We start from the raw sequence: 17,234 nt of genomic DNA on the forward strand, positions 1-17,234 counted from the left end.
CACCAAGAGAGGGAGAATAGAGGAGGAACACCAAGAGAGGGAGAATAGAGGAGGAACACCAAGAGAGGGGGAATAGAGGAGGAACACCAAGAGAGGGAGAATAGAGGAGGAACACCAAGAGAGGGAGAATAGAGGAGGAACACCAAGAGAGGGAGAATAGAGGAGGAACACCAAGAGAGGGAGAATAGAGGAGGAACACCAAGAGAGGGAGAATAGAGGAGGACCACCAAGAGAGGGGGAATAGAGGAGGAACACCAAGAGAGGGGGAATAGAGGAGGACCACCAAGAGAGGGAGAATAGAGGAGGAGCACCAAGAGAGGGAGAATAGAGGAGGAACACCAAGAGAGGGAGAATAGAGGAGGAACACCAAGAGAGGGAGAATAGAGGAGGAGCACCAACGGAGGGAGAATAGAGGAGGAGCACCAATGGAGGGAGAATAGAGGAGGAACACCAAGAGAGGGAGAATAGAGGAGGAACACCAAGAGAGGGGGAATGGAGGAGGACCACCAAGAGAGGGAGAATAGAGGAGGAACACCAAGAGAGGGAGAATGGAGGAGGAACACCAAGAGAGGGAGAATAGAGGAGGAACACCAAGAGAGGGCGAATAGAGGAGGAACCCCAAGAGAGGGGGAATAGAGGAGGAACACCAAGAGAGGGAGAATAGAGGAGGACCACCAAGAGAGGGAGAATAGAGGAGGAACACCAAGAGAGGGGGAATAGAGGAGGAACACCAAGAGAGGGAAAATAGAGGAGGAACACCAAGAGAGGGAGAATAGAGGAGGAACACCAAGAGAGGGAAAATAGAGGAGGACCACCAAGAGAGGGGGAATAGAGGAGGACCACCAAGAGAGGGAGAATAGAGGAGGACCACCAAGAGAGGGGGAATAGAGGAGGAACACCAAGAGAGGGAGAATAGAGGAGGAACACCAAGAGAGGGACAATAGAGGAGGACCACCAAGAGAGGGGGAATAGAGGAGGAACACCAAGAGAGGGAGAATAGAGGAGGAACACCAAGAGAGGGAGAATAGAGGAGGACCACCAAGAGAGGGGGAATAGAGGAGGACCACCAAGAGAGGGAGAATAGAGGAGGAACACCAAGAGAGGGAGAATAGAGGAGGAACACCAAGAGAGGGAGAATGGAGGAGGACCACCAAGAGAGGGAGAATAGAGGAGGAACACCAAGAGAGGGAGAATAGAGGAGGAACACCAAGAGAGGGGGAATAGAGGAGGAACACCAAGAGAGGGAGAATAGAGGAGGAACACCAAGAGAGGGAGAATAGAGGACGACCACCAAGAGAGGGAGAATAGAGGAGGAGCACCAAGAGAGGGAGAATAGAGGAGGAACACCAAGAGAGGGAGAATAGAGGAGGAACACCAAGAGAGGGAGAATAGAGGAGGAGCACCAACGGAGGGAGAATAGAGGAGGAGCACCAATGGAGGGAGAATAGAGGAGGAACACCAAGAGAGGGAGAATAGAGGAGGAACACCAAGAGAGGGGGAATGGAGGAGGACCACCAAGAGAGGGAGAATAGAGGAGGAACACCAAGAGAGGGAGAATGGAGGAGGAACACCAAGAGAGGGAGAATAGAGGAGGAACACCAAGAGAGGGCGAATAGAGGAGGAACCCCAAGAGAGGGGGAATAGAGGAGGAACACCAAGAGAGGGAGAATAGAGGAGGACCACCAAGAGAGGGAGAATAGAGGAGGAACACCAAGAGAGGGGGAATAGAGGAGGAACACCAAGAGAGGGAAAATAGAGGAGGAACACCAAGAGAGGGAGAATAGAGGAGGAACACCAAGAGAGGGAGAATAGAGGAGGAACACCAAGAGAGGGGGAATAGAGGAGGACCACCAAGAGAGGGAGAATAGAGGAGGACCACCAAGAGAGGGGGAATAGAGGAGGAACACCAAGAGAGGGAGAATAGAGGAGGAACACCAAGAGAGGGAAAATAGAGGAGGACCACCAAGAGAGGGGGAATAGAGGAGGAACACCAAGAGAGGGAGAATAGAGGAGGAACACCAAGAGAGGGAGAATAGAGGAGGACCACCAAGAGAGGGGGAATAGAGGAGGACCACCAAGAGAGGGAGAATAGAGGAGGAACACCAAGAGAGGGAGAATAGAGGAGGAACACCAAGAGAGGGAGAATGGAGGAGGAACACCAAGAGAGGGAGAATAGAGGAGGACCACCAAGAGAGGGGGAATAGAGGAGGAACACCAAGAGAGGGAGAATAGAGGAGGACCACCAAGAGAGGGAGAATAGAGGAGGAACACCAAGAGAGGGAGAATAGAGGAGGAACACCAAGAGAGGGAGAATGGAGGAGGAACACCAAGAGAGGGGGAATAGAGGAGGAACACCAAGAGAGGGAGAATAGAGGAGGACCACCAAGAGAGGGAGAATAGAGGAGGAACACCAAGAGAGGGAGAATAGAGGAGGAACACCAAGAGAGGGAGAATGGAGGAGGAACACCAAGAGAGGGGGAATAGAGGAGGAACACCAAGAGAGGGAGAATAGAGGAGGACCACCAAGAGAGAAGGAACAGATTTATTTGGTTTTGGATGAGGGGCAGCCATCTTTGTGATATCAGGTCGGTGTAGAGAACCCTCACCAAGAGGAGATGGCACTTTGCACCATGACCACCAGGGGAGAGAAGAAGAAAGGTAACACATGCACAAGGAAGGGGGGAGGGGTAAGGACCAGACAGGAAGTGATGTCAGGTTATAAATAGAAGTTCCGGGTGAGAGGTGAGAGGTTATACGGGAGGAAGTAGAGAGGAGACATTGCTGGAACTGGCAGCAGAGGAGGTAATGAGATCTTATTTTCTATTTCCAGACATATAACGTCCTGTCACCGGCAGACGATTCTACACACCTCTATAATATCTTCCTAGTTCCTATACACATAGATGTCCCGTTATATAGGAATAAAATCAGACAGCGATATATCTTATAAGTGGTTGTACGTGGACACCTCCTGTCTATGTTCCCCGAGTCCAGAGATGTACAGCGGCCATATAGAAAGACGAACGGAGGCTTTTCATGTGAAGCTAATTTCATGGAGGTGGCTGTCCTTATTAGGCTGCCGGTGGTGAAGTTATGGATGTTTCCTTCTGGTGGGTGATGGGCGCCGTTCTGTGGGTGGGCTGGAGTGAGATGGGGTACGACTGTACGATGTTGCAAGGTCCGGGTTCTTTCCGCCTGGGGCTGACCCATAACTTTAGGCTCTACATGGACTAATGACTCCCGAACAGATAGTCACATGACAAATTTCACAAATCCACCAATCGGGGATCACAGATCTGTGGTGACTCCTTTAGTAGAAGGTCAAGAGACATAAATCCGGCATCACTGAAAAGTTACATTTGACTGAAGTGGTGTGTAGGAATCTCAGACCATGTATGACCACAGAACCCGGACATCCCATCGTAACTGAGTCCAGATCCCCTCCCAGATTACTACACAGCAGTCAGTGTGTGGATTCCTATTACTTTACCATGTGTGTAATTCAGCATTGTAACCCCTACACTCTTCCCGTCCCGAGACAACCTAGACCATTTACCCAGCTTATTGTCCATCCACAGAAGGAACGTTCTGAAAGACCAGCAACCGAATCCAGGATGATGGATGAGAAGCAAGATCACATAATCAAGAAAATACTGAACCTCACCCTGGAGATCATCTACCTGCTGACCGGAGAGGTGAGGAGGATTCTGGGAGGTCACATGACATCACTCTTATCTCTATTAATAAAACACAGACCTGACCGGAGAGGTGAGGAGGATTCTGGGAGGTCACATGACATCACTCTTATCTCTATTAATAAAACACAGACCTGACCGGAGAGGTGAGGAGGATTCTGGGAGGTCACATGACGTCACTCTTATCTCTATTAATAAAACACAGACCTGGCCGGAGAGGTGAGGAGGATTCTGGGAGGTCACATGACATCACTCTTATCTCTATTAATAAAACACAGACCTGACCGGAGAGGTGAGGAGGATTCTGGGAGGTCACATGACATCACTCTTATCTCTATTAATAAAAGACAGACCTGACCGGAGAGGTGAGGAGGATTCTGGGAGGTCACATGACATCACTCTTATCTCTATTAATAAAACACAGACCTGACCGGAGAGGTGAGGAGGATTCTGGGAGGTCACATGACGTCACTCTTATCTCTATTAATAAAAGACAGACCTGACCGGAGAGGTGAGGAGGATTCTGGGAGGTCACATGACATCACTCTCATCTCTATTAATAAAACACAGACCTGACCGGAGAGGTGAGGAGGATTCTGGGAATTGACATCATTATCACACTTACCATGTCCTTATACACAGCTTTATGAAGTAGTGAAGAAGACAAACTGGGAGCGAATGTCACCCAACAGTTATTCCAATGGAAGAGCCCCAATCACAGTGCCTCCATGTGACTCCCTAAAACCCGAGAGACTCCATCTTGAGAAGATTCTAGAAGTCACCAAGAAGATGATGGAGCTGCTGACAGGAGAGGTGAGGAGGATTCTGGGAATTCTGGGACATTATCCAGTAACAGACAAGGGATGTGTCTGGATGGTGACTGTATCATTGTGTGTGTCAGGTTCCTATAAGGTGTCAGGATGTCACTGTCTATTTCTCCATGGAGGAGTGGGAGTATTTAGAAGGACACAAGGATCTCTACAAGGACGTCATGATGGACAATCAGCCGCCCCTCACATCACCGGGTAAGAGGAGACTTTATTGTAAAGGAGAGAGCAGTACGGAGGCTCCACCTAGATCCCCCATCATCTGATAAACACATAGAAACAATGTATTCAGTCAGTGTGTGTGTTTCCTACAGATGGATCCAGTAATGGGAACCCACCAGAGAGATGTCCCCGTCCTCTGTACTCCCGGGATTCCACACAGGAAGGTCACACCATCCCCCACCATCATCAGGTAGATGAGGAACAATTATTGGTAGTTATGATTTATACACAGCATGATTGTTACAATGAATGTTTTATTTTATATTTAGAGTGGAAACCTCTGGGATTATAATATCATTGTTAAAGAAGATTATGATGAGGAGGATGAGGAGTATGGAAAGATGGAGGAACCATCTGAAGGACACAAGGATAAGATGGAGACACCTAATACCAGGAACCCACCAGAGAGATGTCCCCGTCCTCTGTATTCCCGGGATTCCACACAGGAAGATCACACCATCCCCCACCATCATCAGGTAGCTGGAACTAAACTGAATGAGAGGCCAGCGTGTAGGAAATGATGTTCTTTTCTGTAGATTTAGATGGTATTTCTTTAATTTTCTGGATTTAGGATGAAGACTCGAGTGGTAAAAAAGTGGGGATTAAGTGGGAGAAAAATGACATGTATGTGAGGGACAATCAGCCATCTATGCAGGAGCTAGTGATGGTGAGAACAATTAAAGAGGAGGATTCTTCTGTAGATATGGCCTTGGGTAAGTAACAACATGTCTTCTTTCTCAAACAGACCATAAGATCAGTTTAGGCTGACTGAATAATAAATACTGGACCATTAAAGCAGAAGTGCCCCCATTCCCCCATTCCTCAATATAACGTCATGTTCCCAACAAATGAGGAGGAGATACTGGACACCATATGAAAGGTCCATCTCCATTCCTCAATATAACGTCATGTTCCCAACAAATGAGGAGGAGATACTGGACACCATATGAAAGGTCCATCTCCATTCCTCCAATATAATGTCATGTTCCCAACAAATGAGGAGGAGATACTGGACACCATATGAAAGGTCCATCTCCATTCCTCAATATAACATCATGTTCCCAACAAATGAGGAGGAGATACTGGACACCATATGAAAGGTACATCTCCATTCCTCCAATATAACGTCATGTTCCCAACAAATGAGGAGGAGATACTGGACACCATATGAAAGGTACATCTCCATTCCTCCAATATAACGTCATGTTCCCAACAAATGAGGAGGAGATACTGGACACCATATGAAAGGTCCATCTCCATTCCTCAATATAACGTCATGTTCCCAACAAATGAGGAGGAGATACTGGACACCATATGAAAGGTCCATCTCCATTCCTCAATATAACGTCATGTTCCCAACAAATGAGGAGGAGATACTGGACACCATATGAAAGGTCCATCTCCATTCCTCAATATAACGTCATGTTCCCAACAAATGAGGAGGAGATATTGGACACCATATGAAAGGTCCATCTCCATTCCTCCAATATAACGTCATGTTCCCAACAAATGAGGAGGAGATACTGGACACCATATGAAAGGTCCATCTCCATTCCTCAATATAACGTCATGTTCCCAACAAATGAGGAGGAGATACTGGACACCATATGGAAGGTCCATCTCCATTCCTCCAATATAACGTCATGTTCCCAACAAATGAGGAGGAGATACTGGACACCATATGGAAGGTCCATCTCCATTCCTCCAATATAACGTCATGTTCCCAACAAATGAGGAGGAGATACTGGACACCATATGAAAGGTCCATCTCCATTCCTCAATATAATGTCATGTTCCCAACAAATGAGGAGGAGATACTGGACTCCATATGAAAGGTTCATCTCCATTCCTCCAATATAACGTCATGTTCCCAACAAATGAGGAGGAGATACTGGACACCATATGAAAGGTCCATCTCCATTCCTCAATATAATGTCATGTTCCCAACAAATGAGGAGGAGATACTGGACACCATATGAAAGGTCCATCTCCATTCCTCCAATATAACGTCATGTTCCCAACAAATGAGGAGGAGATACTGGACACCATATGAAAGGTCCATCTCCATTCCTCAATATAACGTCATGTTCCCATCAAATGAGGAGGAGATACTGGACACCATATGAAAGGTCCTCCTCCATTCCTCAATATAACGTCATGTTCCCAACAAATGAGGAGGAGATACTGGACATCATATGAAAGGTCCATCTCCATTCCTCCAATATAACGTCATGTTCCCAACAAATGAGGAGGAGATACTGGACACCATATGAAAGATCCATCTCCATTCCTCAATATAACGTCATGTTCCCAACAAATGAGGAGGAGATACTGGACACCATATGAAAGGTCCATCTCCATTCCTCAATATAACGTCATGTTCCCAACAAATGAGGAGGAGATACTGGACACCATATGAAAGATCCATCTCCATTCCTCAATATAACGTCATGTTCCCATCAAATGAGGAGGAGATACTGGACACCATATGAAAGGTCCATCTCCATTCCTCAATATAACGTCATGTTCCCAACAAATGAGGAGGAGATACTGGACAACATATGAAAGGTCCATCTCCACTCCTCAATATAACGTCATGTTCCCAACAAATGAGGAGGAGATACTGGACACCATATGAAAGGTCCATCTCCATTCCTCAATATAACGTCATGTTCCCAACAAATGAGGAGGAGATACTGGACAACATATGAAAGGTCCATCTCCACTCCTCAATATAACGTCATGTTCCCAACAAATGAGGAGGAGATACTGGACACCATATGAAAGGTCCATCTCCATTCCTCCAATATAACGTCATGTTCCCAACAAATGAGGAGGAGATACTGGACACCATATGGAAGGTCCATCTCCATTCCTCAATATAACGTCATGTTCCCAACAAATGAGGAGGAGATACTGGACACCATATGAAAGGTCCATCTCCATTCCTCAATATAACGTCATGTTCCCAACAAATGAGGAGGAGATACTGGACAACATATGAAAGGTCCATCTCCACTCCTCAATATAACGTCATGTTCCCAATGAATGAGGAGGAGATACTGGACACCATATGAAAGGTCCTCCTCCATTCCTCAATATAACGTCATGTTCCCAACAAATGAGGAGGAGATACTGGACACCATATGAAAGGTCCATCTCCATTCCTCAATATAACGTCATGTTCCCAACAAATGAGGAGGAGATACTGGACAACATATGAAAGGTCCATCTCCACTCCTCAATATAACGTCATGTTCCCAACAAATGAGGAGGAGATACTGGACACCATATGAAAGGTCCATCTCCATTCCTCCAATATAACGTCATGTTCCCAACAAATGAGGAGGAGATACTGGACACCATATGGAAGGTCCATCTCCATTCCTCAATATAACGTCATGTTCCCAACAAATGAGGAGGAGATACTGGACACCATATGAAAGGTCCATCTCCATTCCTCAATATAACATGTTCCCAACAAATGAGGAGGAGATACTGGACACCATATGAAAGGTCCATCTCCATTCCTCAATATAACGTCATGTTCCCAACAAATGAGGAGGAGATACTGGACACCATATGGAAGGTCCATCTCCATTCCTCAATATAACGTCATGTTCCCAACAAATGAGGAGGAGATACTGGACATCATATGAAAGGTCCATCTCCATTCCTCCAATATAACGTCATGTTCCCAACAAATGAGGAGGAGATACTGGACACCATATGAAAGGTCCATCTCCATTCCTCAATATAACGTCATGTTCCCAACAAATGAGGAGGAGATACTGGACACCATATGAAAGGTCCATCTCCATTCCTCCAATATAACGTCATGTTCCCAACAAATGAGGAGGAGATACTGGACACCATATGAAAGGTCCATCTCCATTCCTCAATATAACGTCATGTTCCCATCAAATGAGGAGGAGATACTGGACACCATATGAAAGATCCATCTCTATTCCTCAATATAACGTCATGTTCCCAACAAATGAGGAGGAGATACAGGACACCATATGAAAGGTCCTCCTCCATTCCTCAATATAACGTCATGTTCCCAACAAATGAGGAGGAGATACTGGACTCCATATGAAAGGTCCATCTCTATTCCTCCAATATAACGTCATGTTCCCAACAAATGAGGAGGAGATACTGGACACCATATGAAAGATCCATCTCCATTCCTCAATATAACGTCATGTTCCCAACAAATGAGGAGGAGATACTGGACACCATATGAAAGGTCCATCTCCATTCCTCAATATAACGTCATGTTCCCATCAAATGAGGAGGAGATACTGGACACCATATGAAAGATCCATCTCCATTCCTCCAATATAACGTCATGTTCCCATCAAATGAGGAGGAGATACTGGACACCATATGAAAGATCCATCTCCATTCCTCCAATATAATGTCATGTTCCCAACAAATGAGGAGGAGATACTGGACACCATATGAAAGGTCCATCTCCATTCCTCCAATATAACGTCATGTTCCCAACAAATGAGGAGGAGATACTGGACACCATATGAAAGGTCCATCTCCATTCCTCAATATAACGTCATGTTCCCTACAAATGAGGAGGAGATACTGGACACCATATGAAAGGTCCTCCTCCATTCCTACAATATAACGTCATGTTCCCAACAAATGAGGAGGAGATACTGGACATCATATGAAAGGTCCATCTCCATTCCTCAATATAACGTCATGTTCCCAACAAATGAGGAGGAGATACTGGACACCATATGAAAGGTCCTCCTCCATTCCTACAATATAACGTCATGTTCCCAACAAATGAGGAGGAGATACTGGACATCATATGAAAGGTCCATCTCCATTCCTCAATATAACGTCATGTTCCCAACAAATGAGGAGGAGATACTGGACACCATATGAAAGGTCCATCTCCATTCCTCAATATAACGTCATGTTCCCAACAAATGAGGAGGAGATACTGGACATCATATGAAAGGTCCATCTCCATTCCTCAATATAACGTCATGTTCCCAACAAATGAGGAGGAGATACTGGACACCATATGAAAGGTCCATCTCCATTCCTCCAATATAACGTCATGCCTACAAATGAGGAGGAGATACTGGACACCATATGAAAGGTCCATCTCCATTCCTCCAATATAACGTCATGTTCCCAACAAATGAGGAGGAGATACTGGACACCATATGAAAGGTCCATCTCCATTCCTCAATATAACGTCATGTTCCCAACAAATGAGGAGGAGATACTGGACACCATATGAAAGGTCCATCTCTCTGCCAACTGGTCCATTTTCTATAAGATGTACAGTGGTGTGAAAAAGTGTTTGCCCCCTTCCTCATTTCCTGTTCCTTTGCATGTTTGTCACACTTAAGTGTTTCGGAACATCAAACCAATTTAAACAATAGTCAAGGACAACACAAGTAAACACAAAATGCAATTTGTAAATGAAGGTGTTTATTATTAAAGGTGAAAAAAAATCCAAACCATCATGGCCCTGTGTGAAAAAGTGATTGCCCCCCTTGTTAAAACATACTAGAACTGTGGTTGTCCACACCTGAGTTCAATTTCTCTAGCCACACCCAGGCCTGATTATTGCCACACCTGTTCACAATCAAGGCATCACTTAAATAGGAGCTGCTTGACACAGTAAGGTCCACCAGAAGATCCTTAAAAGCTACACATCATGCCGAGACCCAAAGAAATTCAGGAACAATTGAGAAAGAAAGTAATTGAGATCTATCAGTCTGGAAAGGGTTATAAAGCCATTTCCAAAGCTTTGGGAATCCAGCGAACCACAGTGAGAGCCATTATCCACAAATGGCGAAGACATGGAACAGTGGTGAACCTTCCCAGGAGTGGCCGGCCGCCCAAAATGACCCCAAGAGCGCAGCGACGACTCATCCAAGAGGTCACAAAAGACCCCACAACAACGTCCAAGGAACTGCAGGCCTCACTTGCCTCAGTTAAGGTCAGCGTTCATGCCTCCACCATCAGGAAAAGACTGGGCAAAAATGGCCTGCATGGCAGAGTTCCAAGGAGAAAACCACTGCTGAGCAAAAAGAACATCAAAGCTCGTCTCAATTTCTCCACAACACATCTTGATGATCCCCAAGACTTTTGGGACAACATTCTGTGGAGCGATGAGACAAAAGTGGAACTCTTTGGAAGGTGTGTGTCCAAGTATATCTGGCGTAGAAGGAACACTGCATTTCATAAAAAGAACATTATACCAACAGTAAAATATGGTGGTGGTAGTGTGATGGTCTGGGGCTGTTTTGCTGCTTCAGGACCTGGAAGACTTGCCGTGATAAAAGGAACTATGAATTCTGCTGTCTACCAAGAGATCCTGAAGGAGAATGTCCGACCATCTGTTCGTGTACTCAAGCTGAAACCAACTTGGGTTCTGCAGCAGGACAATGATCCTAAACACACCAGCAAGTCCACCACCGAATGGCTGAAGAAAAACAAAATGAAGACTTTGGAGTGGCCTAGCCAAAGTCCTGACCTGAATCCTATTGAGATGTTGTGGTATGACCTTAAAAAGGCCGTTCATGCTCGAAAACCCTCTAATGTAACTGAATTAGGACAATTCTGCAAAGATGAGTGGGCCAAAATTCCTCCAGGACGCTGTAAAAGCCTCATTGCACGTTATCGCAAACGCTTGGTTGCAGTTGTTGCTGCTAAGGGTGGCCCAACCAGTTATTAGGTTTAGGGGGCAATCACTTTTTCACACAGGGCCATGATGGTTTGGATTTTTTTTCACCTTTAATAATAAACACCTTCATTTACAAATTGCATTTTGTGTTTACTTGTGTTGTCCTTGACTATTGTTTAAATTGGTTTGATGTTCCGAAACACTTAAGTGTGACAAACATGCAAAGGAACAGGAAATGAGGAAGGGGGCAAACACTTTTTCACACCACTGTAGAATGACCCGGATTAGATGCCTCCGAGGTGAGGTAGAATGACCCGGATTAGATGCCTCCGAGGTGAGGTAGAATGACCCGGATTAGATGCCTCCGAGGTGGGGTAGAATGACCCGGATTAGATGCCTCCGAGGTGAGGTAGAATGACCCGGATTAGATGCCTCCGAGGTGAGGTAGAATGACCCGGATTAGATGCCTCCGAGGTGGGGTAGAATGATCCGGATTAGATGCCTCCGAGGTGAGGTAGAATGACCCGGATTAGATACCTCCGAGGTGAGGTAGAATGACCCGGATTAGATGCCTCCGGGGTGAGGTAGAATGACCCGGATTAGATGCCTCCGAGGTGAGGTAGAATGATCCAGATTAGATGCCTCCGAGGTGGGGTAGAATGACCCGGATTAGATACCTCCGAGATGAGGTAGAATGACCCGGATTAGATGCCTCCGAGGTGGGGTAGAATGACCCGGATTAGATGCCTCCGAGGTGGGGTAGAATGACCCGGATTAGATGCCTCCGAGGTGGGGTAGAATGACCCGGATTAGATGCCTCCGAGGTGAGGTAGAATGACCCGGATTAGATGCCTCCGAGGTGAGGTAGAATGACCCGGATTAGATGCCTCCGAGGTGAGGTAGAATGACCCGGATTAGATACCTCCGGGGTGAGGTAGAATGACCCGGATTAGATACCTCCGGGGTGAGGTAGAATGACCCGGATTAGATACCTCCGAGGTGAGGTAGAATGACCCGGATTAGATGCCTCCGGGGTGAGGTAGAATGACCCGGATTAGATACCTCCGGGGTGAGGTAGAATGACCCGGATTAGATGCCTCCAGGGTGAGGTAGAATGACCCGGATTAGATGCCTCCGAGGTGAGGTAGAATGACCCGGATTAGATGCCTCCGGGGTGAGGTAGAATGACCCGGATTAGATACCTCCGGGGTGAGGTAGAATGACCCGGATTAGATGCCTCCGAGGTGAGGTAGAATGACCCGGATTAGATGCCTTCGAGGTGGGGTAGAATGATCCGGATTAGATGCCTCTGAGGTGAGGTAGAATGACCCGGATTAGATGCCTCCGAGGTGGGGTAGAATGACCCGGATTAGATGCCTCCGAGGTGAGGTAGAATGACCCGGATTAGATGCCTCTGAGGTGAGGTAGAATGACCCGGATTAGATGCCTCCGGGGTGAGGTAGAATGACCCGGATTAGATACCTCCGGGGTGAGGTAGAATGACCCGGATTAGATGCCTCCGAGGTGAGGTAGAATGACCCGGATTAGATGCCTCCGAGGTGAGGTAGAATGACCCGGATTAGATGCCTCCGGGGTGAGGTAGAATGACCCGGATTAGATGCCTCCGGGGTGAGGTAGAATGACCCGGATTAGATGCCTCCGAGGTGAGGTAGAATGACCCGGATTAGATGCCTCCGAGGTGAGGTAGAATGACCCGGATTAGATGCCTCCGAGGTGGGGTAGAATGATCCGGATTAGATGCCTCCGAGGTGAGGTAGAATGACCCGGATTAGATACCTCCGAGGTGAGGTAGAATGACCCGGATTAGATGCCTCCGGGGTGAGGTAGAATGACCCGGATTAGATGCCTCCGAGGTGAGGTAGAATGATCCAGATTAGATGCCTCCGAGGTGGGGTAGAATGACCCGGATTAGATACCTCCGAGGTGGGGTAGAATGACCCGGATTAGATACCTCCGAGATGAGGTAGAATGACCCGGATTAGATGCCTCCGAGGTGGGGTAGAATGACCCGGATTAGATGCCTCCGAGGTGGGGTAGAATGACCCGGATTAGATGCCTCCGAGGTGGGGTAGAATGACCCGGATTAGATGCCTCCGAGGTGAGGTAGAATGACCCGGATTAGATGCCTCCGAGGTGAGGTAGAATGACCCGGATTAGATGCCTCCGAGGTGAGGTAGAATGACCCGGATTAGATACCTCCGGGGTGAGGTAGAATGACCCGGATTAGATACCTCCGGGGTGAGGTAGAATGACCCGGATTAGATACCTCCGAGGTGAGGTAGAATGACCCGGATTAGATGCCTCCGGGGTGAGGTAGAATGACCCGGATTAGATACCTCCGGGGTGAGGTAGAATGACCCGGATTAGATGCCTCCAGGGTGAGGTAGAATGACCCGGATTAGATGCCTCCGAGGTGAGGTAGAATGACCCGGATTAGATGCCTCCGGGGTGAGGTAGAATGACCCGGATTAGATACCTCCGGGGTGAGGTAGAATGACCCGGATTAGATGCCTCCGAGGTGAGGTAGAATGACCCGGATTAGATGCCTCCGAGGTGGGGTAGAATGATCCGGATTAGATGCCTCTGAGGTGAGGTAGAATGACCCGGATTAGATGCCTCCGAGGTGGGGTAGAATGACCCGGATTAGATGCCTCCGAGGTGAGGTAGAATGACCCGGATTAGATGCCTCTGAGGTGAGGTAGAATGACCCGGATTAGATGCCTCCGGGGTGAGGTAGAATGACCCGGATTAGATACCTCCGGGGTGAGGTAGAATGACCCGGATTAGATGCCTCCGAGGTGAGGTAGAATGACCCGGATTAGATGCCTCCGAGGTGAGGTAGAATGACCCGGATTAGATGCCTCCGGGGTGAGGTAGAATGATCCGGATTAGATGCCTCCGAGGTGAGGTAGAATGACCCGGATTAGATGCCTCCGGGGTGAGGTAGAATGACCCGGATTAGATGCCTCCGGGGTGAGGTAGAATGACCCGGATTAGATGCCTCCGGGGTGGGGTAGAATGACCCGGATTAGATGCCTCCGAGGTGAGGTAGAATGACCCGGATTAGATGCCTCCGAGGTGAGGTAGAATGACCCGGATTAGATGCCTCCGAGGTGAGGTAGAATGACCCGGATTAGATGCCTCCGAGGTGAGGTAGAATGACCCGGATTAGATGCCTCCGAGGTGAGGTAGAATGACCCGGATTAGATGCCTCCGGGGTGAGGTAGAATGACCCGGATTAGATGCCTCCGAGGTGAGGTAGAATGACCCGGATTAGATGCCTCCGAGGTGAGGTAGAATGACCCGGATTAGATGCCTCCGAGGTGAGGTAGAATGACCCGGATTAGATGCCTCCGAGGTGAGGTAGAATGACCCGGATTAGATGCCTCCGAGGTGAGGTAGAATGACCCGGATTAGATGCCTCCGGGGTGAGGTAGAATGACCCGGATTAGATGCCTCCGGGGTGAGGTACAATGACCCGGATTAGATACCTCCGGGGTGAGGTAGAATGACCCGGATTAGATGCCTCCGAGGTGAGGTAGAATGACCCGGATTAGATGCCTCCGAGGTGAGGTAGAATGACCCGGATTAGATGCCTCCGAGGTGAGGTAGAATGACCCGGATTAGATGCCTCCGAGGTGAGGTAGAATGACCCGGATTAGATGCCTCCGAGGTGAGGTAGAATGACCCGGATTAGATGCCTCCGGGGTGAGGTAGAATGACCCGGATTAGATGCCTCCGGGGTGAGGTAGAATGACCCGGATTAGATGCCTCCGAGGTGAGGTAGAATGATCCGGATTAGATGCCTCCGAGGTGGGGTAGAATGACCCGGATTAGATACCTCCGAGGTGGGGTAGAATGACCCGGATTAGATACCTCCGAGATGAGGTAGAATGACCCGGATTAGATGCCTCCGAGGTGGGGTAGAATGACCCGGATTAGATGCCTCCGAGGTGGGGTAGAATGACCCGGATTAGATGCCTCCGAGGTGGGGTAGAATGACCCGGATTAGATGCCTCCGAGGTGAGGTAGAATGACCCGGATTAGATGCCTCCGAGGTGAGGTAGAATGACCCGGATTAGATGCCTCCGAGGTGAGGTAGAATGACCCGGATTAGATACCTCCGAGGTGAGGTAGAATGACCCGGATTAGATACCTCCGAGGTGAGGTAGAATGACCCGGATTAGATGCCTCCGGGGTGAGGTAGAATGACCCGGATTAGATACCTCCGGGGTGAGGTAGAATGACCCGGATTAGATGCCTCCAGGGTGAGGTAGAATGACCCGGATTAGATGCCTCCGAGGTGAGGTAGAATGACCCGGATTAGATGCCTCCGGGGTGAGGTAGAATGACCCGGATTAGATACCTCCGGGGTGAGGTAGAATGACCCGGATTAGATGCCTCCGAGGTGAGGTAGAATGACCCGGATTAGATGCCTCCGAGGTGGGGTAGAATGATCCGGATTAGATGCCTCTGAGGTGAGGTAGAATGACCCGGATTAGATGCCTCCGAGGTGGGGTAGAATGACCCGGATTAGATGCCTCCGAGGTGAGGTAGAATGACCCGGATTAGATGCCTCTGAGGTGAGGTAGAATGACCCGGATTAGATGCCTCCGGGGTGAGGTAGAATGACCCGGATTAGATACCTCCGGGGTGAGGTAGAATGACCCGGATTAGATGCCTCCGAGGTGAGGTAGAATGACCCGGATTAGATGCCTCCGAGGTGAGGTAGAATGACCCGGATTAGATGCCTCCGGGGTGAGGTAGAATGATCCGGATTAGATGCCTCCGGGGTGAGGTAGAATGATCCGGATTAGATGCCTCCGAGGTGAGGTAGAATGACCCGGATTAGATGCCTCCGGGGTGAGGTAGAATGACCCGGATTAGATGCCTCCGGGGTGAGGTAGAATGACCCGGATTAGATGCCTCCGGGGTGGGGTAGAATGACCCGGATTAGATGCCTCCGAGGTGAGGTAGAATGACCCGGATTAGATGCCTCCGAGGTGAGGTAGAATGACCCGGATTAGATGCCTCCGAGGTGAGGTAGAATGACCCGGATTAGATGCCTCCGAGGTGAGGTAGAATGACCCGGATTAGATGCCTCCGAGGTGAGGTAGAATGACCCGGATTAGATGCCTCCGGGGTGAGGTAGAATGACCCGGATTAGATGCCTCCGAGGTGAGGTAGAATGACCCGGATTAGATGCCTCCGAGGTGAGGTAGAATGACCCGGATTAGATGCCTCCGAGGTGAGGTAGAATGACCCGGATTAGATGCCTCCGAGGTGAGGTAGAATGACCCGGATTAGATGCCTCCGAGGTGAGGTAGAATGACCCGGATTAGATGCCTCCGGGGTGAGGTAGAATGACCCGGATTAGATGCCTCCGGGGTGAGGTACAATGACCCGGATTAGATGCCTCCGAGGTGAGGTAGAATGACCCGGATTAGATGCCTCCGAGGTGAGGTAGAATGACCCGGATTAGATGCCTCCGAGGTGAGGTAGAATGACCCGGATTAGATGCCTCCGGGGTGAGGTACAATGACCCGGATTAGATGCCTCCGAGGTGAGGTAGAATGACCCGGATTAGATGCCTCCGAGGTGAGGTAGAATGACCCGGATTAGATGCCTCCGAGGTGAGGTAGAATGACCCGGATTAGATGCCTCCGAGGTGAGGTAGAATGACCCGGATTAGATGCCTCCGAGGTGAGGTAGAATGACCCGGATTAGATGCCTCCGAGGTGAGGTAGAATGACCCGGATTAGATGCCTCCGGGGTGAGGTAGAATGACCCGGATTAGATGCC

The 17,234-nt window shown here is 48.5% G+C and overlaps 1 protein-coding gene across 1 annotated transcript in view; it reads left to right on the forward strand.

Moving 5' to 3' along the window:
- Nucleotides 1-2,684: 2,684 nt before the first annotated feature.
- LOC143955424 (uncharacterized) overlaps nt 2,685-17,234 on the forward strand; it is a 65,060-nt gene continuing 50,510 nt past the window's right edge. Inside the window, exons 1-7 of the mRNA XM_077465473.1 lie at nt 2,685-2,802; nt 3,579-3,695; nt 4,338-4,508; nt 4,597-4,720; nt 4,837-4,934; nt 5,014-5,220; nt 5,316-5,457. Coding sequence (XP_077321599.1) covers nt 3,615-3,695; nt 4,338-4,508; nt 4,597-4,720; nt 4,837-4,934; nt 5,014-5,220; nt 5,316-5,457 — 823 coding nt within the window. The 5' untranslated portion in view covers nt 2,685-2,802; nt 3,579-3,614. The remainder of the gene's footprint in view (nt 2,803-3,578; nt 3,696-4,337; nt 4,509-4,596; nt 4,721-4,836; nt 4,935-5,013; nt 5,221-5,315; nt 5,458-17,234) is intronic.

Source organism: Lithobates pipiens, unplaced genomic scaffold (genome assembly GCF_037356315.1).
Source record: "Lithobates pipiens isolate NorthernLeopardFrog02 unplaced genomic scaffold, aLitPip1_a1.2 Scaffold_35, whole genome shotgun sequence".
In the NCBI taxonomy this organism is placed as follows: Eukaryota; Metazoa; Chordata; class Amphibia; order Anura; family Ranidae; genus Lithobates; species Lithobates pipiens.